Genomic DNA, 25,915 nt, shown 5'->3' on the forward strand with positions numbered 1-25,915 from the left:
TCCGTCTAGGCCTGGCAATTTGACACGACACGAACCAACACGAAATTAATGGGTTTGGGTCCGACCTTATTGGGTTCGTGTCCTTACATAATGTCTCACTATCTACTAACAATATTTTAACTACCCTTCTCCTCATCTTTCTTACTTTACCAATCATGCATTAATTTACGTGCCGGCCCAAATGTCCTTTTTTTTTACGAAGGACTATATTTTCATTTCAAATTTACTCGCCACGAAAAATATCACAATTCTAAAACAATTTTTCTCACCAAGCTTACTATGCAAAAAAAAAAAGTTGGGACTCGTTCAAGATTCTACTCCCTCCGTCCGTGAATAGGTGTCCCGTTTTTCCATTTTAGTCCGTCCGCGAATAGGAGTCCTGGTTTACTTTTATCATAAATAGTAATAGGGTCTCATATTCCACTTACTCATTTCACTCACATTTCATTTAAAACTAATATATATAAGTGAGATTCATATTCCACTAACTTTTTTCCACTCACTTTTCTTAACAATTCTTAAAACTCGTGCCGCCAAGAAATAGGACTCTTAATGATGGACAGAGAGAGTAACAATTTACATACTATAAGAGCATCCACAATGGCTCCCGATCATCCGGACATCTCGGGAGATCGTCCTCATCCAACGATCGTCCGCCCATTGCAGGCGGACGGACGATTGTCCGGACGAGTGGGCCGACCGAACTTTCGGGACACGGATGAGGACGAGCAACGTGTTTTCTATTTTTTTTTTATTTTTCAATCTATAAATATACCTCATTCTCACACATTTCGCACACAACATCTCTCAAATATCTCTCACTCACTCACTCTTCCAAAGTGTTTCCCGTTGAGGATCCAAATCGGGCTATGGAACGCATAATATTTGCTTTAGGGGACCAGATTCTCGCAGGTATTCGTGTAATACAAAAGCAAGATTAGGCCGAATAGCAAGTCTCGAGGCCCATCTGCCACCGGACATCCATCCGCCGAGAGCATGACCTAGCTCATCAACGTCTGTTCGAAGACTACTTCACTGATGAACCACGGTGGGGACCGACGGTTTTTCGCCGACGGTTTATGATGCGACGAGAACTGTTTCTCCGTATTGTTCAGACGATGAAGGCGCACGATGAGTACTTCCAGTAGCGGCAAGATACGGCCATAGAATCGGTCTATCCCCGCTTACAAAGTGCATGGATGCGCTTCGTCAGTTGGCCTACGACACTACGACGGACATGTTCAACGAGTATCTTCACGTCGGGGATACAACTGGGCAGGAGTGTCTAGCAAAATTTTGTGAGGGCGTGGTTGACGCCTTCAGCGCCACATATTTGTGCAAGCCGAATGGCGCTGATTGATAGTTCCTGATGCAGATGCACGAGAGGGTCCACAGATTTTGCATGTTTTTAAGACCTAGATTTGGTACGTTTTAAATGTTAATCATGCAAATTATGTTCTTTAATTGCATATGTTATACATTTGGTATTTTTGACGTGTTTGTTGATAAATGATTGAAAAAGATAGAAAAAGTTGCAAAAAGGTCAAGGTACAACCGCCTTAGTTCAAGCCGATTTTCCCAGAATTGTTGAAGTCCAATCGGTGATTATTTCATAAGTACTATTCTCTTCGTCTTCGAAGGAGCTTCGTATGGATACCTTGCACGTCTCAATCGGAGTTCTGTGGAGAAAGTTATGACCATTCTACGAATATTGCACAGTGCAGTCTAAGCTGACAGAAATTTAGGCGGAAATCCATGGAAGAAAATAAATTGTTGCCCAAATCTCTCTCATTTCTTGTAGAGCACGAAAATTATCAAAAATGAACTTTTTTTTCAACCTATAAATACCTCTTAACCTAATTTATAAATCTTCATCTCAGAGTCTCCAATCCTTCTCCCCATCTACACATTCTTCCAATCCATCTTCCACAAATAACTTAAGATTGAAGATTCAATCTTGGATTTTATCAATTTCTTTCATGTCTCGTACTTTTATTGTTTTTACTGCTTGCCTATGAGTGGTTAAACACCATTTGTAGTTTTTTTGATGATGTCTATTATGAACATGTTTTGATTTGTTGAATTGAACTTTTTCCTAGCTCTTGAGATTGTGTTGCTTGTTCTTGTGCTTTTATTGTTATTTTGTCTGACCAACTTTAGAACTATGCCCGTCTAACTAGATTAATTGAGAGATAGCTAGTTTTACATGGTAAAGGATCGAATATAACAAATAGGTTTATCTGTACTCGATAGAGGGGACTTGAGTCTTCAGAACTTAAGAAGTTAGAATCTAATCTATTGGAATGAGACTTTGATAGTTAGAGTCTAATCTACTAGATAGGTGCACTCGAGAGATGGCTTATTCTAGAATCGCGATTTTCCTAATAATACTAGAGACACATAAAGATAAAGGTTTTGTATCCTAAAATTCTACATTCATTCGCCTGTTTTGTTTATACTTTCTTTTATTTGTTTATATTTATGTCTAGTTTATAAAACCAAAACCAAAAATACTCTGTATATGACGCTTCCAGATGCAATCTTATTTTCTATGTTCGATATCTCAATAAGCTATATTAGATCTATCGTATAAACTTGCAAGTATTTTTAGTGCTAATAAATAGTGCAACGGTATTTCCAAAATGATAAACAATCAGTCGAAACTTAGTACTTGATAAACAAACAGTCGAAACTTAGTACTCCACTAGAATCAATTCATAATTCAACAACCACTCCAACTAACTAGAATCAATTCATAATTCAACAACCACTCCAACTAACTACGTATCTCCTTGCTAAATAAATACGTCTAATAAAACGACAGTTTAATACTCCCTCCGTCTCATTAAATATGCAATATTTGGAAATTAACACAAGTTTTTATGTAATGTTGTTTTGTGAATTAATGAAGAGAGAGTAAAATAAGAGAGATGAAAAAGTAGAGATAAAGATATTTCTCTTTTAGAAAACGTTTCATTTTTATTTAGACAATCTAAAATGAAAAACGTTTCATTTCTAATGGGACAGAAGGAGTAGGATAAAGCTGCTAAAAGCATTATATGTGAATGAGCAATATAATAACATAGAGGAGTGTTATATTGCTAACTCATAACTTAATTGTTAACTACAAGTAAATAATAGTCATTAGATATTCAAATTAAGGGCTTAGGTCATTAATCCCTAAATGTCAATACGATCAACGAAAAACGTCTATAAGACCATAGGATTAATTCCAAAAAATATCAATAGGGGTATTAATGTCAATTAACTATATGTTTAGTTATAATTAACTTTTAAAAGAAATCTCAAAACTTTAAATTCATATAACATATATCAAATTAAAGATAATTTCATAAGGATTCCAAGGATATCATACGTCCATATGTTCCGACGTCAAAATTTAAAAAAAAAATTGAAATTTTTTTATTTTTTCGTACAAGCAGAAATGTCAACATACTATATAATTATGTCAACATAATAAATGTAGAATGTCAATATAAGCAATGGGTTAACATTCTTAAAACATAGTGTTGACATTCTCAAAGCATTGTGTTGATATTTTGGGAACACTATATTGACATTTTCATCCAAAACCCTAATTTGGAGTTTTTTTTTTTATCTTTTTTATTTAATTAGTAAAAACGAAAATTACACGTGGCAAATTATAGACCACACATTTTCTAAAATCCTATGGTCTTAAATTAATTGTAGTTAGCAATTAAATGATGAATTAACAATTGAAACATAAAGGGCATTTTGCTGATTCTGCACATTTTTTACTTGTACAACTAGAAAGGTGTGACATAAATATTCACAATCTTTTATCAAAGGATGTGAGCAGAAAGAGTTATTCTCCCAAACCCCACAAGATGTACTACAAAAAATTCTGACAAACGGAAAAGGCTGCTCAAAATAAACAAAATTTACAATTACACATGAATTCTCCTAACACAACAAGAATTTCTATCATAACTTAACCATACCTGATCAATAAGCCTAATTTTCTTGTCATTCGCCTGAGCTTTCGCAAGAGCTCCCCAGATTGGCCATGATGTCATGTACCAAAAGCCTGATTATATTGCCACCAGATGATCCTGATACATCGAAGCATTCCAGCAAATCAGCGTCGCAGGCGATTAGGACCCACTCATGATCGTCATCAAGATATTTTATATCAAATGTGCCCAGCTCTAACTTGAACCGCTTTGCCACTTCTTCTTTTAACTTGACGATACCGGAATCTATTGGAAGGCGGAATCTGATGATGTCTTCTCGGTACGTGGCTTTTATGGTAATTGTTTTCACTTCTGGCCTGGCGGAAAACCTTGGCATATGGTCTTCAGCTGGAGCCGCTATGCAGTCCTCGGGCATGGGATCAGGAGGAGTTGGTCTTGTCCAACTGTACTCTGTGACGTGCTCTTCAAACAGCGGTTCTCCAGCTGGGCACAAATTCCTCAGGTCGTGTGAACTTCCTGCATCCTCAACCAGCATTCCTCCAAATGTCCCATCGGGTGGTGGTATAAAATTGCCTGGAATTGAAAATCCAGAAGATAGATTGATTTCTCTTGTTTGTTGACACACCCCACCCTGTGAGCCTCCCAGTTTCATGCGGTGTTCATCCATAGGTGAAACAACTGGATCATTTTGGGGGGAGGTCTCATTTCTGAGAGAAGGGCTACCTTGACATGAACCTTGGGAAGTAGGTGTTCCTGTGCTCTCTTCTCTCGATCCACTCCCATCTCTTGATCGGTGTGAGCCTTCTGCCACAAACCCACCTCCATTAGGAGTGAGTTTCTCGTATTTTGTGCTCCTATCTCCGACAAAATGATTTGAGGCCTCTGCCTGTTCATCAGCTCCATGGGACTTAGTAGCAACCTCTTTCTTCTCTTCCTGAAATTCACATGGTCCAGAGCCAGGTGAGCTTTGCTGGTTGGTTCCATTCATATTAGGTGCCCAAGAAATTGGACCAGCCGTAACAGGACTAGAACTTGTAGCCAAAGAAGTCAAACTGAATGTTCCTTCACCACCTTGAACGGATTCAATTACACGCTTTAGCTTTGAAAGAGAACGATTAACCTTATTTATCTTGCGGGAAGGCCAGCGAGAGATTCCATGCTGCCTACAGATACGCTTCATTGTAGTAGGGCAAACTGTAGAGAAACAATGTGTAAATCATAAGGTTTGTTGAATTTCGATCAGTACAATTACAAACATACAAGGTACACAATATGTATCAAAGATAGAAAAGCTCAAAGAAATGTGTTTTAGAGAGAATGTGCATACCACCGAGACTCTTTGCAGCATCCTTAAGACTACCAGCAAAATATTGCTGCAGAACTTCTAAGCTAATTGATTTCTCTGCCTTCCCCCGCTTTCTCTCGGGCTTCTTGCCTACAACTTTTGCTTCAGCACCAGATGCACCATTCTGAAGTCCAGTAGGACTACTGATATTTCCTTTACCATTTACGCCACAGAATTCACCCATCAATAACTGCCCTTTGAAAGCATCAAGATGTCTGCTTTCCCCGTTCTGTACAGGAGGCCTAGGTGGTGATGTGGCAGCAAAATCAGGCCTCATATTAAGCTTTTCATCCATGGAAGCCTTGATGATCTCAATGGACCTCCACTCATGGTCAAGGTCTTTTCCAGAGGCAACCCTCAGGCTCCCAAAATGCTGTTTCACTGTCACTAAAAGGGAATTCAACAAGGACTGTTGATCCTCATAGCTTTCAACATTAGGGGGGAGGAAAAATTCTAGAACATAGTCGTCATTTCCAGTATGGTTGCTGCGTAGACAAATTGCAAAGCTGCTTTTCAAGCCAAACATGCGTGCATAATGAACTAGCGGGTACTCTGTCTTGCAAAACTCTGTAATATCATGACAAAAACATGAGTTAAGGGATTCAAATGCCCTCCCAGCAACACCCTGCCCCTTTTGCAAGTGATGCTCAGCACAAGCGTCACGGAAACCCCACATATTAGCATCCACCACATAGAATGCTACATCCGTTGTTGACATGCAAACCTGTCCCATGCAGCTCCCATCAAAGCTACTGCAACTTTTCTTAAACCCACCACCATTTGCTAGTATGCTACGATGTCTGCATGGAACCCAAGTTTGAGCTAGTGGTAGTGTGTGGGTTTCACATACAACTGTAATTATCTCCAGTATTTCTGCTAATGCATTCTGCCGACCTTCATTACATATCTGCTACACAAGAACACAGGTGTTAAGATAAGGAATTACATGTAATCATCAAAACAATAGCCTGATTTACCTGTGTACTTTGATGATCCAATATCTCCGAGCTTTTTAAATTTACTGCCTGCAGAAGAACTTATTTTGCGTTATGAAGGAATCCATTAACTCAGGAAACATAGGGTAACACACTGAAGATTAACGAAACCAAGAAGCAAAATAACTTCCAGAATCTTGTCGCAGAAATGATGTCTAAGATCTTCAACATGCATTGCCTTAACAACAGTTTACATCATGAATCACAAAAGAGCCTAGGTTAGCTAATAGCCTAATAAACAGTTAACAAACTTGAAAGATGAACTACCGACTGTCACTCTTACGGCCCATGACTGTTGGAACATGTTATCATATTCAAGAGCAGGTGGATCTTCTATTTGAATAGTTAATAGAATGGTCATCATACATGTAGAATTGGTAGATCTGGATCACTAGATTTTTCAAAACATATAAGAGGGTCATGTATTATGCAGAGGGGAGGGGGGGTGGAGGGGGGGAGAAACCACAGGAATCATCTCCAGTGTTCATATAGAAGCGCTAAAGAGGTTCTGTTCTGGTCTCTTGCAGATTTAGTATAGCACTCACATGATTGCACCGGATGGGAGCCCCTACCATAAATAACAACAATGAAATGGAAGCAACTTACAGCAAGCAATATCAACCAAAAGAGCAAAAATATGCCAAATCTCAGGGATCAAAATGATAATCATGGTGACAACAAAGGGAGCTTCGAAAAGTACATTCACTAAGGGAGGGGACGCAGACTAACCTCAAGTGCCTTGCAGACTTTATCAACCTCTGGAGCATAGTTGATCTTCTGAGATGTCATTATAAGTTCAAGAACACCAACACAAGACTGCCCAGAAGGCTCAAATACAGGTAAAGCTAAAGTTCCTCGGACATTGTAATTTAAAGCATGGCTAAGGCGGGGAAATTCTTTGCTAGTGTAATACTGAACATTCGGTGTCCATTCCGGCAACTTCTGCCGAAACACACGTCCGGGAAGTCCGAGGTCTCCATCAGTATCTCCATCCACAGAGAACATATACGACAGAGAAACCAACCTATACTGATGGAGTCCATTACTATTGGGGTCAAGTACAAAAGGCTGCCCTGAAGTAGTTAGAACATATCGGCTACCATTCTTCACCGGCGCCCATACCTGAGCCAAAACATGCTGCTCAGTCAAATCTTTGAAATACCGAAGAGCCTGAGTCATTCTTTGCTTTATTATGCAAGATCCATCCTGATTGTCAATAGGCATCAACCCCACCAATGGAGTAGTCAGCTTTTTCTTGTCATGATTATCAAGTGCACCTTCAGTTGCTGCCACAGGATTACCAGAATCTGCACAGTAACGCCCCAGTCACTCGCATATACAAAGAAACTCAATAAATCAAGCATTTCCCAACATAAAACACCTGGTAAGTCAAGCAATACTACTCTAACTCAAAATATACAGAGACGGAAATTGAGACTGCAGACTGATACAGTAATCATTTAATATTTCTCTATATATGAAATGAAACAGCCTCTGCATCAGTTTTTGAACTATTATTGGCTTCCCAAAAAGTTGGAATAAGTTAGAGTGAAGCTCCAAGCAGAAAAGATGTCAAAAACAAAACTTTAGAATCCAATTTGAACTCACTTTCTCCATTCATAAACCTATGACTAGAACTTAATCATCTACATCACATGTCACAGCAAGTCAAATCCAAGAAGAAAAAGGAATTTTCGGTGCAACACAGCATAGATTCAATTCAACTACTACTACATAAATAAACAACCCTGAGAAATTACAAAATTATTGAAAAAATAGAAGAAGAAAGGATTCAGCAACGTGGAGTTGAATTGAAACAAAAACTTCCTCCAATAGAGAATTATGAGAAAAACGAAAGAGGCGGATCGAAATTCGTACAGGAGAAGATCTTGGAGGAGTCGGAGAAGCGGAAACCGGCGCCGGCGACGAGATTATCATCAGGAAAGGCCCAAAGCGGGGAGCAGGGCTGGTCGGAGTTGGCGGCAGCAGCGAAGATCTGATCCAAGGGCCAGGAGGAGTCGAGATCGAGATCCAAGTCCATGAGGAGGTCCGGGGGGCGGCGGGGGGTGTCGTCTTCGGGCATTTCGTGGGTGGGAGAGATGAGTGGAGGAGAGAGAAAGAAGGGGATGATGGTGAAATGGTGATTTCCAGCTCCATTTTACAAGAATTGGTGGAATCTAATAGTAGTAGTAAATACAGTTTGTCTACTTGGTGATGAATTCAAGGATAAACAATAGGGAATTGTTCCTCTGTTCCACGCCCCCACTCTTCCTTTTGTCTTTTTCCCTTAATTGTCATTTTTAGTGCTTTTCATTGTACATTTCCTTATATTTTTCTAGATTAAGTATTTAATGATCTAAGTTACAATTCAAATCAGAAGATACACTCAGGCTCAGCCGCTTAGAGCATCCACAATGGATTTGCCCGAGATCGGGCACGAGCATCGTCAGGCATCCAATCGGGTACGGGCATCGTCAGGCATTCATTGTAGACGTTGGGCGCGCCCGAGAACGACCAAATGTTCGGTCGCGACCGATCTCTCGCCCGATCCATCGGGCATGAGATCGGACGCCCATTGTGACATAACACCCGAGCCCGATCTCGAAAAAAATTTATTAAAAAAAAAGTTGATTTTTAAATTAAATTATTTTTTAACTTGAAATAAAAAACTATAATTTCACAACGATCCATACTAAAAGACGGATCCATGAATTAGTGAAAGAATATATTTTGTAGAATATAATCCTTTACACTAAATGAGCTTTTATAGATAGGTTTTCAACTCCAAATTTCTTTGTGATTTCGATGTGAGACTATTAATTTACACTTAAAAGAGAGTTTTTTGTTGCTTTATGTAAAAATTTGTTTGATTTCAATACATAATTTATATTTAGCCTAATGGTAAATGTATCTTGGAAAATTATAGAGATTGTGTGTTCAAGCCCAAACTCAACATATTTTTTTATTTTGACCTTTATTATACTTATCTCATAGTGTATTTATATTTTGCTATTTTTTATTTGATTAAAATTAAATATGAAATTTATAAATTCTTTTTTAAAAATTAAGTAATGCATGATTTTCGTTTAATTTAGTATTTAACTTTTCTGCTTATAATATGTGAAAATATAAAAAAAAATAACATTAAAATTGAAATGAAAAATTGATAAGAGATAGGGCATCCATCCACTAGGGCTCCACCATTGCAGAAAAATAGGGCATGCCGATGTGGTAACCACTAGAGCTCTCACTAGGGCATCCATTATGGATGCTCTTAGGTGCACGCGATTTCAACCATTCACTTTCATCTTGAAATCTAATCCCACTTTTGTAACTATTTACTCTTTCCCTTCCATAATAGTAGGGTTATTTTGTTATTCCCTTTGTCCCAATAAATATGAAATACTATTTTGTTTTCGGCATGAGATTTTATGTAGTGTAGAGTAAGAAAGAGGAAAAAGTAGAGATTATGTTGTTTCCATTTTAGGAAACGTTTCATTTTTAATGGGACAATCTAAAAAGGAAAAAAGTTTCATTTTTAATGGGACAAATGGAGTATTTTGATAGTAGAGTCATTTTCCTTTTTAGTAAAAGTCAACACATTTTTTCTCACTTACTTTACTCTCTTTTACTTAATTCTCTATTCATCTCTCTACTTTATTCTTCATTTACTTAACTTACTTAACATAATTTTTCCTTAAATAATGTGTCAAAAAGAAATGCCTACACTATCGCGGAGTACTTCTTTTGTAAGATTTTTATATTTTGTGAATATTGAAGGTCAAGGTCAAGTCATAAAATATAATTAACCTTTATAATTAGATATTTCATATTTGGACCTAGTTGTAAATATAGCTTGTTCTGTGAAATATGCATAAAACAATTACTGCTATAATCTTTAAAAATTTATAAATAGGGTTTTTGGCTTTAAAAATCAAAAATTTTCTCCGAATTTTAGTTTTTCCCATGAACTATGAGATTTGTTTTTAAAATCACAAACTTTCAATTCGTCTGCTATTTCCCAACTCGGCCCGAATAACACATTTCCAGTGCAGAAGTTGTCCAGCGTGGACAGCCGCAAAAATGACGTGGACGCCGGTTTATGACCCTTAAATGACGTCGTTTTACCCTCAATCACAATTAAAATACTTAAATGATCAAAATCAATCAAAATCTCGTAAACCCTAAATGAAATCTTCAGATTCGAATTCAGTTCGAGTTCAGCCAGATTTTGTTCCATTTCATTTCGAATTCAGTCGTGCCTCAGGTAGGCGAATCAATTTTGTGTGTTAGGGTTCCATCTTCAGAATCATCCTCACATCTTCAAAATCATCCTCACAAATCGTCGTCAAAAATCATCCGCACAAATCGTTCGTTCTCAAATGTCGTGCAGATTTTAATTGATTTTCTTGCGTGCAGGTTGAATTTCATCCTCAAGCTTCAACCTCGGTTGGCCTGAAGGTGAATTCGTAATCTGTAACCATGGAGTTCTGGCTGAGATTGGAACGTCGAGGACTAATAATAATCCGAGAAGACGATTTTATCGTTGTCCGTCTTGGAAGGCGCAGAATCGAAGCTTTGGCAGTTGAAAATCTCCAAATATGCGAGAGAGAAATGAAGAAGAACGATGAGTGAAAAGCCCTAACTTTACGATGTTTTTTGTGCTCTTTTATTTAATTATTGTTGTATTTTGCCTAATATTGTACATGTAGAAAAGCCCCAAATATTGTATTTTATTTAAGTTGTTGTATTTTGCGTAATATATAAATTGTAATTGTGACCGTATATAAATTGTAATTGTGACTGTATGTAGTATATTACCAAATAGGATCCATCATCTATGTAATAACTTTAATGACAAATAGGATTAAAATTGACACTTAGACAACCGGATTTGGCCGTTGACCCGCCGGGGGAAATAGCAGACGAATTGAAAGTTTGTGATTTTAAAAACAAATCTCTTATTTCGTGGGAAAAACCAAAATTCGGAAAAAAAAATTGTTTTTTAAAGCCAAAAACCCTCGTAAATATGACATGAACATATAGAAAAATTCCAATGACACGAAATCTGGCTTGTCTATTCGTATGATTTTGTAAAATTACGTGGGTAATACAGCAAAATTAAGTTATTTTCGTGTCCCCTTCACACTTGTAATTGTGAAACCAAAAGAACTAGTATAGTATTTTTTTTATATACAAGAGTACTTTTCACCACTTCCTATCTTTTTAATACTTTTGAAAGGTTTGATAATTTTTAATAGGGCACAAAAAGTGTGTATAGAAATTATATAATCAATCCTAAAAAAACAATGGTGGACACATTATTTTGACGCCGGGGGTCCAATTCTATGGTGTTTTTTTACTAGTGTTACTGAAAATTATGACATTATAAAGTTGCTGGGAGATGAGTAATGAGATAGAACATTTACTAATGATATGAAAACTAGATGAGTTCAGGGGCAAAATAGAAAATAAGTGGAATTTATTTTTTTTAAATGTGATTAATAATTTTGCAGAAATCGATAATGATATTTTCTCCTATTCAGGAAACTTAGAACGTGTGAACCTCAATTTTTTAGGGACCAATTTTAAAATTCACTGTACATCTTGTATAGCATGCAATAGGAGTATATTGTTTGCTCAGTAATTAGTGTCAAATATTTTGACCACCTAAAATGGCATGGATCAAAGTTTGTCAAAATCTCGAATCACGTTTTTTAATTCGGGTTTAAAGTCATTTATAGTTCGAGCCATATATAATAATGACTCAATACTAATGCGTCATTTCAATATAACCATAACATAAATATATATAAATTAATGATTTGTATTGCATTTTACATTTTGCAAAAACAGTTTTTCCATTATTATTATTATTAAATCCCCTACCTTTATAAATATTTCTCTCTCAACAGATCTCTCCAATGTGTGAAAGCATACGTAAATTGTAACTTAAAAAATCAATCAAGGCACAGTTGCTTCAGAAACAAAGCAATGAATGACGAGCAATAAAGAACAAAAAGTATATCTAACTTTTCAAAATATTCGTATTCTATCTTATAATTTGGTCTTTTTATAATTACTTTTTTCTTGTGAGGTTATAGTGATAAAGCATACGATGTATTCTATAAATAAATTTGACATTTAATATTTCTAAAATTGTCGCAAGTTGTATGCTCTGAAAAATATAGAATGTCAAGATTCAAATGTGAATCAAAGAGACTATTTTATTCGGAAAATGGATTACTTCATTTACTAAAAAATAAATGACCGTGGTATTATTCTTAGTGGGAGGCTGCGTAGGTGAGTCTGTGCTTTGCTTCCTTGTTTTTATCTGAGTAATAATTAAATCCACTGTACATTTACATATACTATAGCAAGTGGCTTGATAAAGCGAAAAATTATAAGAGCTTTATTATGTTAGTTTTTTGTTAATGTGTATAGGAAACTTCGTGTGCTTGACAAAATTATTAAATAAATTAAAGCTTAAACCTACTTTAATCATGCCCATTAATTTACACAAATTGATGGTGATTTGTGCGCTAATAAATACACATGGACCCCTTCAAAAGACATTGATAACCCTGTGGCAACCTGGTGCTCACAATTATCACTGCAAATTGTGTATTGCCAACGCAAATAGTAGTATTAAAATAATATTGCTATACAAGAGAAACTGCATTTACCATTAAATATATGAGATATTATTTGGAATTTTATTGTTTAACTGTGAAGCGACGAAACGAATCCAACGTCGGCCGCTTTCAAAAAAATTAAAATAGTAAATAAATAAAATGATAAAGCATTTGGGCAGCTTTCAAACTTCCAATTCCAACCACTACTCAGTGGAATTTGACGGAGGTATAGGTCATATAGTTCATAAATTTTTTTATTTTGGGAGGAGCTGGCTACGTGACATCAGCAATGGGTCTCGTCGTGCAGCGAGTCAGCTCGCCACGTGCCCGCACCTTCATAGCGAAGGAGAGGGGTGTGTATTCAACTTGCTCTTAGTTGAGTTTGGTTTAGCTAAGTTTTCATTGATGCATCAATGCGTGTATAGGTCATGTCTTAGCTTATTTTTTGTTTGGTTACGTTTTTTATACAACTTTGATACGTGATATATAATGTATCTTGACCAGTTTCTACAATGTCAAGACTATATTGTTTTATGATTATTTATTTAATCTTTACCGCTAAAACTAACTTATTTGTCACCATTTAACCCGACACGAGTTTTAAGAAATGTAATAGAAGTGGGTTGAAAAAGTTTGTGGTACGTGGATCCTACTTTTTTATATTAGTTTTATAATAAAATATGAGTGAGAATGAGTTAGTGGAATATGAGGTCCACTGCCAAGAATGATAAAAGTGAAAAGTGATAAATTTTTAGTGATGGACGAAAAAAAAAATAGGTTACAAATTTTCAAGAATGAAGGAAGTATTATCTTATCTTAAAAAATGAACCTTATCTTGTGATATAAGAAACAATGTTTTAATGCGGTAGAGGGTAGACTATCGCTAAGCTATACCCATCAATACCAAATGAGTTTACTTTTGATGCTTCGATAGATTAATATAAAATAATCATAATTATTTTTACTTGCAATTAAGATTTTATTATATAAAGATTATGATATAAAATAAGACGAGATGTTATTGATTAATAAATATTTAATCAGTTTTATATGTTATTTTAAAACTTTTTTTTTTTTCATGTAGGCATATATACTTGAATAATTTCTAGCGTACACAAACAAATATCGGTGAAAATTTCGCGTACTTTTGGTTGAATGAATTTATAAACTTTCTCAATTTTGATTTAATTTGTGTGCTGGTAGTTAATTCGAATATTTGTATGTTTTGGTATATATAGACATCATATATAAAACTTTTAATACTACTATTATATTATGAGTCGATTGAATGAGTGATTCAGTGATCCAATAAAAATTCACTGCATCGATATCTCGTTTTCGATGTCCCAATTTGACAATATTGATAAAAAAGAGTTCGAAAAAATTCTTTAAATAGTAAGACAACCTTTCCTTTCGATGTCCCGAATTCATACCTTATGGGATAAAGATGTTTCTTTGTCTGTGGTTCTACTTTAGCATTCATCCTAATTATTAGTTGTACGAAAATTAAACTGGAAATCATGTGTAATTTATCCTAAATTTTCAAATAAAACTGATGTTAGTGATTTATTTGAAAATACAAACAGAGATAATTTAGCAAGAAATAATATACAGTAGTAAAAATGAAATTGATTTAGCTCGATATAAAATTTAGACCTACGTACTAAACTTCTAAAGGAAGATACGAGGTTCCCACTAACGTCATATGATTTTCTCCTAAATAAGAGAATGTTTCAAAGAGGTAATAAAAGAATAAAACCCTTTCTCGGGATAACTATTAAGATTAATGAGGTGCCCAAATGGCCAAATCATCAATAAGAAATATCTAGAGGATTGACGTTTGAAACTAAATAAGAGATTAATTAGTTAACCATGCGTATTTATGTCGCTATAAACCGTAATTAAGTTATGTATAAACATAGATAGATAGAATCAAATGGAAATATTTTTTAAGATATTATGGTCCATGTAATGATAGTGACTGAATAAACGTTCCACTCGTCTCACACCTCTTCTACACATCAACTTGCCCTCTTGTTTTGGAGATTCCATGGTTGGGATTGGACTTATCTAATTTATCAACCAATCAATTATTATATTACTCCTATTCGTCTTTTTTCTCATATCTTACTAATTTATTAATTTATTAATATTGATAGTATTAATTTCATAGTACAAATTTAGTATACATATGAACACGTGTCAGCTGGTTGTTGATGGGTGGGGGCTATTCACAAATTAAACACAAGTTGGTCCTCATTGAATAAATAATGTTCCAACCTATGATAAATCGAATAAAAATACGAAACAAAAGGACATTGTGCTCTAAAATCTTCCAGGAATATAAGCAATGAGGTGGAACAGGACCAGCATTCGACTGTCTCTTAACCAATAAATATTATAGAAATCGTGGAGAAATTTTGATCATAAATAGCAAGTCTTTTAGGGACAAGAACGTAATTTCGCAAATCTATTGTATGAAATCAAATGTCATGCAAAAAGGTGATCAAAATTGTTTTCCTACTCACTTTGCTAATGGAAATACTTTATGTGCCGTACACTAACTTAGTGCTCTCAAAATCTAACAATTTGATTTGCCTATTATACTTTTATATTATATCGATATCCCATATTTCAAATCATTATCGAGTATGTTATGTATGCATATTTCTTGGCTATATGAAAAGATAGAATCATTATAAGATTTGATTTTTAGGAACCTTTTTGCATTGACAAGTAGATAACTTAAAAATCTACCGGAAATACCTCACAAAATCATCAAAACAAATGATGAAAAGATACAGGAAACAATAACAGTGAAAATAATAACTCAAAACTCTAGAACTCAATCCTCTAACTAATTAAATAATTGAAACCAGTCTAAATATTTATAGAATATATTGCGCAAAGATCAGCAAGAAAATTTTCCAAATGATCATATGCAGAGATCTAGTGATCATAGACCACATAAAATGTTGCAAAATCAGGGTTACCAACCAATTTAAAAGGTTCATCTTTGATCCTTATTTTTTCGACTTTTGATGCGAATATCACTAGAGGATCAAACTAATATTCGATGACATATATTGAAGTTTGAACAAATCAGGTAGGGATTTTTATGGTGAATTCACGAATCCTATGTTATTCCTATTAAGAAAATTAACTTTAAAATTTCTATTGTCTTCTTTAATTGCTTGCTTTATTTATTTATATATTGTCTTAATTAAATAAAATCATAAGTAATTATATTTATCGTTTGATGAATGCTAAAAAAAATTGATACAGATAACTTTGATAGTCAATACAGTAGTCCTCTTTGCTTTGCTTTAGTACTGGTATTATTTATCTTTCGATTAATGTTTATATTTATAAAATACATAAATTTGATATTCACTTCATTAGTCCTCATGAAAATATTCATTCTCATTACTACTTTACGCTAATGTGCCCTATGCGGTGAGAAAATAATTAAAATAAGTATATTGCGCATGGTTGTTTGAAATTGCTGAGGGGTGAATTCTACATCTTAGAAAGATTTATTTATATAGTAGTAGAGAAACAAAGTAACTAAAGTCAGTTGATTCAAATGCCAGCATCCACTTGTGCTTGCCCACATAAATAACAATACAATATTTACTACTTGTAATATGATCCATTAAACAATCAAGGTCAACAGATTTTGTATGTATATCGTTTATACTTAATTAAAATGAATTGATATTGACCTGTTTATTATTTCGCATTTAACTTCAAGTTTGACATATTGTTTGCCAAACTCAATTGGAAATTCAATTTCAGGTCTGTAATAAAACTATTAGAATTGTCAAAGTGAGTGAACAATAAATTAATGACCAATTTAGATGACTAGGCTTTTTAACCAACTTGTGAGATGTTTCACATTAATAAATCTTGTCTATGCCGTTTATTTCTCATAAAATTGGATTGAAAATTTTATCCTCATTACTTGGATTTCTCTAATTCCACTCTTTGAATGAGATACTCCTCCCCCTCCACTCTCAGTTCTATTTTCACCCAATTGCATGTTAAAAGTCAATTCCTAATCTATTAATTAAATGACTCATTTTACAGTGGGAAAAAAAAAAATCCCCAATCTATTAATTGGATGATTTGGAAGCATTAATCTGCAGCTACTGCGCAAATGGGCCTTTAATTTGTAAGTGGGCTTGTGCATCTATCTTGCAAGAATTTCTGCTCTCTAAAATTACACTACTTTGTTAAGCTCAAAATTTTTGATACAGAATACTCCCTCCGTCCCATTTAAAATGGTCATTTTTTCTTTTTTATTTGTCTCAATCAAAATAATTACTTTTATATTTTGAAAATAACCTCCCCTCTCTTCTCTCCTCATTAAAATATTCAACTACTTTTTTTCTCTCTACTTTATTCCACCTGACAACACTTCCTAAAATCACGTGTCACTTAAGAATGTGACCATAAGTGGGACGGAGAGAATACAATTAATCTTTTGTTTATTATTTTTTTTGAATCTTTTCACCAAAATATTAAAATAAAATGGAAAAAATAGTACTAGTAGTAAAAAGAGAAATAATATTGGATTGAATAATTATTATACGATCTAAATTAGGGGTGGTTCGGTACGGTATACCGTACCCGGAGTGCCATACCGTATACCGTACCGAAAGTAACGGTATGACAAAAACCATACCGATACCGTACCGTAAGTTTCGGTATACCGGAGTTCGGTATACCGGAAATTCGGTATGGCAGTTTTCCATACCGTTACCATACCGTGTTATCGGTATACCGTACCGCATTTCGGTATACCGTACTTTTGCGGTATACCGAACTGCGATATGGTATTCCGATATACCGTTATACCGTGTTTTGCGGTACGGCATACCGTTATACCGTGAAAAAATCTATTATATCCAAAATAAATAATCTAGTTTTCAACTACTTCAAAAAGTCCAAAATAATCAAACTCATCACAATCAAATCTTGTTCATACATCATTCTAACAAATTATAAAATCAAGAGCAACATCATCTTCATTTCTTGCAACCTCGTTGGTGAGTTTGTCAAAAGACATCACTTGTAGACAGGACTGAAAATGGATCCAACCTGCTATTTAGAAACAAGAAATAGAGATTAATTATGTCACATAATCAAAATACGGAAAAGAACTCATTAACAAGTATGAAATGGTGTTTTCATATAGTTAATTAAATACTGAAATAAATGGTTTTGGGTTGAGGAGGGACCATAAACATAATTTGATACATATCCGTAATAAATGGAGTATTTGATTATTATACAACACAATTTATACTAGTAGATGATTAGTATAATACGTGTACCTATGAATATCTAGAAAACAACTACCATAGGATAAATGAATACTTGAGAATCAAGTAGAATACAAGAATTGCTATTTCAGATTATTAACTAGTAGTGCAACACCTTAAATTCCAGTTACTGCCATTACAGTTATATATTTTAATCAAATACATGCATTACACATATCTTTTGCAATAAGCTTCATGAGCATGAATCATTTTGGCTCTCAGACTCTCTGTCCCATGACTCCCATGATCCCATCTACTGCCAACAGTCAAGCAATCTGAAGCTGCATTGTTGCACTGTTCCACTCTGCTCATTGCCCTCTTCACCATTCTATCATTTCATCACACAAATTATTATTTCTAGTCTATTTATGCCCCATTTTACTTAATTCAGTTTGCACTAACAGTTAGATCTAGTCTCAAAAATTCACCTCACTACTGTGTCTTGAGAATTTTCAGATTACTGTAATACTGTCGGATATGATATCACTGCCGGTAAACAAAAACTTCTTGATACAATAGGAGCACTCAGTAGTCACTAGCACGTATAAACTCTGTTTAAAAATTAAGCTCTTCCATTAATTAATTAATTGATACTTAGCAAAATCTGTGAGCTGCTCAAGAGCACATTCAATTAAAGGGCCAGCTGGTGATCGAATTGAGAGGCATTTTCAAGGTAAATTGACTAATATGGTAGTTAATACTTAATACTAGAATTTTAAATTCATAATCTCCAAAATAGCAACACCAAAGAAAGTAACAAATCCCTTTCCATTTGAGTATGTAGTATCTAATAATGACTATAAATGAAGTAATGAATAAATTAAGATTACCTGATGAAGCAGCTTTGAGGTGAGCGACGAGCTTATGGTGGAACTGAGCGGCGAGCTTGTGGACACCGGCTGAAATGGCGAGCAAGACAGCGACCTCGTGGTGGCGCTGCGGAGCAGAGGTTGGGCCGGCTGAATCGGCGGAGCAAGACGGTGACCTCGTGAGGGTTTGAGAGTTGAGAGTTGAGACTTTGAGCGGCGCGGGCGGGATTGAGGTTTGAGACAGAGAGACTTTTGAGATTTCAGAAAATAGGGTTCCCAATTTTATTTCTTTTATTTTTGTATATTTAAAATTCTTAATTTTTTAAATTTAAGTTTAAATATAAATATATAAATATATATTTATATATATATATATATATCAATCGGTATACCGGTATACCACGGTATACCGAAACATCGGTATATACCGAAACTTCGGTATACCGGTATATACCGGCATACCGAAACTTCGGTATACCGCGGTATGAGAAATCTAATACCGTTATCGTACCGATCTCTATTGGTACGGTATCATACCGTACCGAAAACTACGGTATACCGAAAAAACGGTATTTTCGGTATTTTTTCGGTACGGTAAGTCCGGTATTTCGGTATTTCGGTATAATTCCCCAGACCTAATCTAAATATATGAGTTCCCGCCACTACCAACAAGTTTATGTGTTGTGACGCCTTTTCCAAAACAAACATTCATTCCCCTAATTCCGTGTTCTAAGTTTCTGCTAATCGATTGGAGCAATCACTAAATCAGTGTTGCAATGGAGGAAGCTCAGCGCTGGACCGTAACGTACACCAACCACGTTAAGCAGAAGCGGAAACTTTATCGCGACGGTTTTCTAGTGCTTCAATTATCGCACAAAAAGGTTTTGCCGCATTTTTCTATTTCTTTAGTCTATGTATGATTTCGTCTAAGTTCACGTATTATTTCGTGATTTAAGTATTAGAAAAGGGCCACTCACCTCTTCAAAGGCCTCATAAGGGGAGGGTTATCCACAAAATTCGATCAGTTATTATCTTCATAATTACTCTCCTCTCATAGTATTTGTCAAAGAGGACAGGGAAATAGCCTATTAGGCATTAGCAATATGGAAAATTTAAATGCAATCTTTGAGTATTCAAGTTGAATTGTTAATGTTATTGCAGACATTTTAGTAGCCACTTGTAATTGAAGTCCTGGTGTTAACTTGTTTAATTCATCTCAACAATTGAAAGACGACGAGAACCAGATTTCCTCCAGATGTAACATTTTCAACTAGGGTTGTCTTTTGAGTTAGCTAGTTATTTGCCTTTTCTAGATGACAGATGTGAGATTACTGAAGATATTTTTATCAAATTATAATCTCAGTTCCAGGCTTTTCAGTGAACTGTTTCAGCCATTAGTTTCATCTCTGTTTAGTTCACAATAAGGAATTCTATGTTTTATGACATCATGATCAGTTCATGCTGTATGATGAATGGGACAAGCTATTGGAAACTAAGTTTGTGAAGAAAGATGATCTCATCACATCTGGTGAAACTATCACATTTGGTTCTTACCTTGTCGACCTTGGTGAGCTATGTCAAGGCCATCGACCTACATCTATTTTGAACCATCAAGATCAGGATGAGAAAGTTGCAGAAACATCTAATTCATATTACAGCTACAATTCCCAAAGTAATATATAGACTTTATACCTTAATGTTTTGGTTCGTCTTCTTTTTTTTTTATAATTGTTGGTTTTCCATGACTTTGTCGAAATAAAAAAAAAAATCTATATTTTGCACTCCATTTGCTGTATGCCAAATAATTGCTGACTTTTTTGCTTCTGGAAAAGATAGGAAGCCTATGGCGGGGAAAAGAAAAGGACCAGTAGTTAACATAAGCCCATCACAGAAAATGATTAGAGGTTAGCTTATATATCTCCATCATTTCATTTCCAAATTTAGCTACTATCTTAAATTTATCCACCCATTTTCGCATTGAATATATCAAGTTAAAAATCAGTATAGCTTGGTGGTAGTGGGAGGAGCTAAGGTTTGTAATGCCTTTGATGAATAAATGCTGTCCTTACTTATAGTGCATTTGGGCTTATATATGATTCCATCCCGGTCTTTTCTCGATTACTAATCGGACTTAAAACTGGTTTTATTTCAGATTTCAAGAAAAGTGAAGTGAATAAGTTTGGTTCGTCGCCAAATTGTACAGATATGACAAAACTGAGTACAAAAGGTGGGTTGGTAGCTTACCATGCACTAGTACTATATGGTCCATTTATTCATTTGGAGTTATATAGTTTTTCTTTTAATTTGTTGAGAAGTCCGTGAGTTTCTGGTGCCCTTAAAATGAAAGAAAATTAATGGTTTCATTTCTCCTGCTAAGACTGGCAGGTCTTGTACACAACACAAATAACACAAAAGGCAAAGAAATTTCATGATGGCTTTCTTCAACTTATAATTCGTGGATCACAAGGGAGGCAGGTACAAACTAATATAACTAGCTAATGTTCCTTTCTTTTGTACATAACCTCATCTGTGATCAGGCACACACTTCTGTGAATGGTAGATTGCATCAGATAATCAATACATATATTATGCAACTATAAATCAATTGTTCCACGATTCCTTTCAGTGATTTTATGTATTTTCTTGTTTCTCTTAGCTTCCAGTGTTTATTCTTTGGAAAAAATTAGTTCTTCATATGCTTTGTGCACAAAGAAATAGGACATTTGTTTAGTTTACAACTTTACACCTTATAAGTACTCTACGTTTTAATAAGACTACACCAACAATAAAATGATCTTTGGCAAGGTAATACCATACGGAACAACACAACTACATCACATGAAATCAAAAGATATTTCTTTAGCCTATGCTTCTGATTGAGACTGTTATCCAGTATAGACCAAATTAGTTATCCAGGATATTATGAAGTCACCAATGAGTTGAGCTTTTATCTTGATGAAATATAACTTAGTTGCATTTTTGATTTCTCTTGTATCTTTCTTGCAGTTTATTGTCACCAACTTCTATTTAAACCAACCGTATTGTGATTCTAAAGTAATTACTTCAGGTTAAGTTGTATGATACAAACAGAAGACACTTAGATGGCAGATTTCTGAAAAAGGATGAAAAAATTTGTTCTGGTGAATCACTAGTTTTGGATGGTCATTTAGTAGAGATAGGAGAGCAGGAAGAAGATCAAAAGCCTCCAACTGACTTAAACATCCTAGGAAAAAGCTGCGGAGTAGCTGGAAAAAGGGATGTCGTTGATTGCCGAACCAAAATCCCAACTATTACGAAATTTCATGCTGGTATTTTCCCTCTTCCCACAATTCCATGTTATAGCCCTGCTTTTGGGTGAAGTAGAAAGTGGTATCCCTTCTTTTTCAATCTTCATTGTTATTCAATAGTTGTTGGCATTGGATCTTGGCTCATTTCAATTTAGTAAAATCCCTACACTGTTTACATGCCAAAACTAGGTACTTTAGTCGAGGATGAACAAATAGAACCAGTCACTACAAGGTGTCCTTAGCTGAATTTCGTCTTGTCTACCATATACCACATTGGCTTTTAAGTTGGATATCTTTGCCGAACTTATAAGGGTCTACTACGCAAATCTCAAACAGTGTTCTAAAGATTTTCTTGTCATTAACTGCGGCATGCTGAATCATTATCTTTTTATTTATTTTGTGCAAGCAGTTCAAATGCATTTTACAACTGATATAACACTTAATTACAGCCCACTCATCCTGTATAATCAGTGTCACTTGGAAATTTGCTGTCTTCATTCTCCAAATCTAATCCGATTTATTGTAGCTTTTATTTCAACTCATTTTCTTGCGTATTAAGTTAAAAAAGCAGGTGGTAACTCTCAAGGGGAACTTACTAAATTAAGTGATCCAAGCTACAAGTCTGAAAATGCCAAATTAAGTGGGGGAGAAGCTGAACCTAAACGTTCTGGTAAGAGGTCTATTTATTTGAAAGCACAACCATAGGAGCTCATACTCTTTCCTGAAAGTGTACATTCCATCTGAAGATACTGTTGTTGTTTCCAGATTTGAGCTTACTCGTGTTAAGTCCAGTAATTGAGAAAAGTAATGAGATTAACATTATACTAACATTTAGTCTGCCTTTTTGTTTTATATGAATTTGGTTATTGATACTAGACGGTAGATGCTAAAGGTGCTATGTGAGATTGAGTTTGCTTTCAGCAATTTATCTAAGCCGATTGCAAATAGTAGTATGCCTTTGTGTACATGTTGAGCAATAAGCTAATTTCTGATTTTGATATGTTAAGAGCTATTAATTTCTCACAAACCTTTCTTAGATCATAGAAACTTGATTCGTAAAAAGCAAAACTAAGCTCTGTTTTCTAACTCCGCATGCCACAATTTTACTGTTTTGCTATTCATCTTGAACTGAAGACTTACCTACATGCTAGTATATTTTATATTTCTCCTTGATTGTGATTGTTGTTCTTTCAGCTGAGGGCAATGCCACTCCAAAGAAATCAATATTTGTTGCATTCAGCATAGCAATAATAGTGCTTTTTGGGAAAGAACATTTGCATTTAATCATTAAGTGCCATAAGCCAATAATATAGTAGTATTTGATAAGTCTTTTAGCAATCCTTTCCGAGTCACTGAGATAATGAGATTGGTGCCAAGGATTTCAAGCGAAGGCAATAAATTAAATATTCCCTCCATCACATTAAAGATGGTCACCTTTCCTTTTTGGTTTGTCCCACCCAAGATGTCCACTTTCTATATTTGGAATTGGAAATAAGTTTCTCTCCTTTTTCCTCATTAAAATATTCAATCACTTTTTTCCACTCTCCTTTTATCACACTCAATTACTCAACCTAAATTCCCATGCCATTCAAGAATGTGGCCATCTTGAATGGGACTGACATGACATAAACATGCTCCCAGATGTTATAATAGTGTGCTGGAAACCATAGCTAATCTACCTTCTAGATGAACCATTCATTCTAGGTTCTGATTGCAGAAAATATGTCTAATAACCCATGTCATGGATATTGGTTTCTCCTTTTGTTTACTTCTCCGTCGACAGACATGAAATTATGAAAAGTTCTTATTAGTCTTGATATCAGATTTACAACAAAGAAATACTCGGATTTTATTAATTCCATTTTACACCATTTTCATTTCATCTTGTTTATCTTTCTGCTATCCTATAATTGGAGACTGAAAAGTATTAGTAATATTTTTTTTTCTATGACAGTCCATGATATATTGTCCAGTCTCAGACAACCAAGTAAGCAGACGGCTGTCTCTGTGAATAAGCCTTTCACTGAGGAGAACTGTGTCAGATTCTCCGGAGTTTCTGTCTGTACCAATAATCATAGTGGAACGGAAAGAGAGGAATTGAGACAAAAAGGATCAGAGCATGATAGCATGATTAATAAGGTTATAAAATCTGAAGCTGTTGAAGTAATAAAAAATGAAGAGTGTGAAATTCCAGAAGATGGAATAGTACCTCAAGCTAGATCTTCTAACTTTCATCTCAGGTATGAATATGCATTCATTCTGCTGTTTATCTGGTAAAAAGAGGAATAGTCTTATTGGTTGAACAAAATGCATTTTGCTTCTGGTTTCCGTAGCATCTTTAACTCGGGCACTACTTTCTAGGAACCAAGAACAAAATTTCATGGACATATGAAGAGTTCCTGCATACTAGTTTTAAGATGTTTATGTAATATGTAGACGAGTCTCATCTACACTAACTCCAAAGTAAATTCACTTTCTTCTCAAAATAAAGTAATTCATGTAGCTTTCTCTAAGGTGAAGAGTTCAGATATCAAATTAGTATTGATATACATATGAAATAATTCTGGAGATGCTTTTTGTTTGTTATATCCAAGTAAATACTGAATCTCTGATGGCTGAAAACACCCAAGACTTCTTTTTCTCAGATGATGCAAACATGTTTCCTCTTGACCTCAGCATACCCGTTACACTTTACTAAAGAAGCATTCTTTATTACAGACCACGAACAGAAAACTTTAAATCTCCTATCCATGATGTACATTCTTCATCTATGGAGTCTCATGCGGAAGAAGCTGCTGCAGTGAATACTGCTAGCCAAAAGGAAGTCGAATATGAATCTCTCACCAGAACATATAATAATCAAGAACTGGAAATCATATTTCCATGTGAAGGTGAGTTACTGCTATACATTCCCCATCATTGGAGTAACTATTCCTGATGAGTGATTGCATTTTTATCTTGCAGAGGTTGTAACTGGATCAAATGCTGCACAAGAAAATGGTTCGAGCTCCAGTAAATCACCTGAGGTGAAATTTTGAAACATATTGATTTTAAGTTTAATTGACTAAAACTTCAATTCTTTGGTGGTTAAATTACTAACCTGCTAACTAGTTTTTTTAATCATATGAAATGGCTGGCTTAATTAACTTGAATATGTAATTCTTCTTTCCTTTATGGTTAATAAAGATGTTTCTGGTTGCCTAGTTGCAGGAAGACAAGAAGGGAAGCAGTTCTAGATGCAATAATGATCTCAAAGAGACAAGTCTCGAGACAAAGGATATGGATGAGATCCCAAGTTTTGATCTTGGATTTTGAGAGGAACCTTGACAGAATTGTGTTCCATAGAGCTTGATATCTTATCATCATAATCCTCTATACAATCGTTACTGATGAAGCATACTGATATTTGGCCTTGAAGCTGCAAATTAGCTATTTTGCCAAAAGTCGTGTATGTATGCTATGCTAAGAAATTCACTTGTTCAAACATTGAAGGAAAAACTCCACTCTTCTGTTTCAATGCTAAACCTATTCACTCATGAGTTTTTAGGCCTCAAGTGGCAT

At 35.0% G+C, this 25,915-nt stretch overlaps 2 protein-coding genes and 1 long non-coding RNA gene across 8 annotated transcripts; 1 reads left to right on the plus strand and 2 right to left on the minus strand.

Annotated features, from left to right (window-relative positions):
* Positions 1-3,799: 3,799 nt before the first annotated feature.
* LOC125221614 (protein NLP7-like) lies at positions 3,800-8,453 on the minus strand. Of its 3 annotated transcripts, XM_048123778.2 has the most exons (6): positions 8,175-8,453; positions 7,026-7,603; positions 6,279-6,326; positions 5,284-6,211; positions 5,077-5,150; positions 3,800-4,890 (listed from the first exon to the last, which is right to left on the minus strand). In XM_048123778.2, exons 1-6 carry the CDS (start codon positions 8,377-8,379, stop codon positions 4,009-4,011), a joined length of 2,715 nt encoding a protein of 904 aa, XP_047979735.1. In that variant the 5' UTR covers positions 8,380-8,453; the 3' UTR covers positions 3,800-4,008. The 3 variants fall into 3 exon arrangements, with proteins under 3 accessions (XP_047979735.1, XP_047979732.1, XP_047979733.1); XM_048123775.2 differs by having other exon boundaries at positions 3,800-5,150; positions 8,175-8,452; XM_048123776.2 differs by having other exon boundaries at positions 3,800-5,150; positions 5,284-6,208; positions 8,175-8,450.
* A 9,394-nt stretch (positions 8,454-17,847) lies between these two features.
* LOC125218455 (uncharacterized) lies at positions 17,848-19,310 on the minus strand. Its single transcript, XR_016136065.1, has 2 exons — positions 19,089-19,310; positions 17,848-18,034 (listed from the first exon to the last, which is right to left on the minus strand). It is a non-coding gene; the product is annotated as an uncharacterized LOC125218455 (long non-coding RNA).
* Positions 19,311-19,754: 444 nt separating this feature from the next.
* LOC125218971 (uncharacterized) lies at positions 19,755-25,890 on the plus strand. 4 transcript variants are annotated; one of them, XM_089069840.1, is made up of 11 exons: positions 19,755-19,948; positions 20,523-20,739; positions 20,900-20,971; positions 21,220-21,294; positions 21,445-21,542; positions 22,135-22,375; positions 22,914-23,024; positions 24,309-24,594; positions 25,073-25,245; positions 25,319-25,380; positions 25,559-25,890. In XM_089069840.1, exons 1-11 carry the CDS (start codon positions 19,844-19,846, stop codon positions 25,667-25,669), a joined length of 1,551 nt encoding a protein of 516 aa, XP_088925966.1. In that variant the 5' UTR covers positions 19,755-19,843; the 3' UTR covers positions 25,670-25,890. The 4 variants fall into 4 exon arrangements, with proteins under 4 accessions (XP_088925966.1, XP_047976756.1, XP_088925971.1 ...); XM_048120799.2 differs by having other exon boundaries at positions 25,565-25,890; XM_089069845.1 differs by having other exon boundaries at positions 22,923-23,024.
* The last annotated feature ends 25 nt before the right edge of the window (positions 25,891-25,915 follow it).

The sequence above is a fragment of the Salvia hispanica genome, chromosome 1, assembly GCF_029641045.1.
Source record: "Salvia hispanica isolate PSC_SH4W2 chromosome 1, Shi_PSC_v1, whole genome shotgun sequence".
Classification (NCBI taxonomy): Eukaryota; Viridiplantae; Streptophyta; class Magnoliopsida; order Lamiales; family Lamiaceae; genus Salvia; species Salvia hispanica.

Coding starts and splice junctions, on each gene's coding strand:
- LOC125221614 (XM_048123775.2), bottom strand. CDS start 8,379: ATGCCCGAAGACGACACCCCCCGCCGCCCCCCGGACCTCCTCATGGAC. Junction 7,604..8,174: donor CTCCTCCAAGATCTTCTCCT/GTACGAATTTCG, acceptor GTTACTGTGCAG/ATTCTGGTAATCCTGTGGCA. Junction 5,151..5,283: donor TGCTGCAAAGAGTCTCGGTG/GTATGCACATTC, acceptor GTTTCTCTACAG/TTTGCCCTACTACAATGAAG.
- LOC125218971 (XM_089069840.1), top strand. CDS start 19,844: ATGGAGGAAGCTCAGCGCTGGACCGTAACGTACACCAACCACGTTAAG. Junction 19,949..20,522: donor TTCAATTATCGCACAAAAAG/GTTTTGCCGCAT, acceptor CATCATGATCAG/TTCATGCTGTATGATGAATG. Junction 21,295..21,444: donor GACAAAACTGAGTACAAAAG/GTGGGTTGGTAG, acceptor TCTCCTGCTAAG/ACTGGCAGGTCTTGTACACA.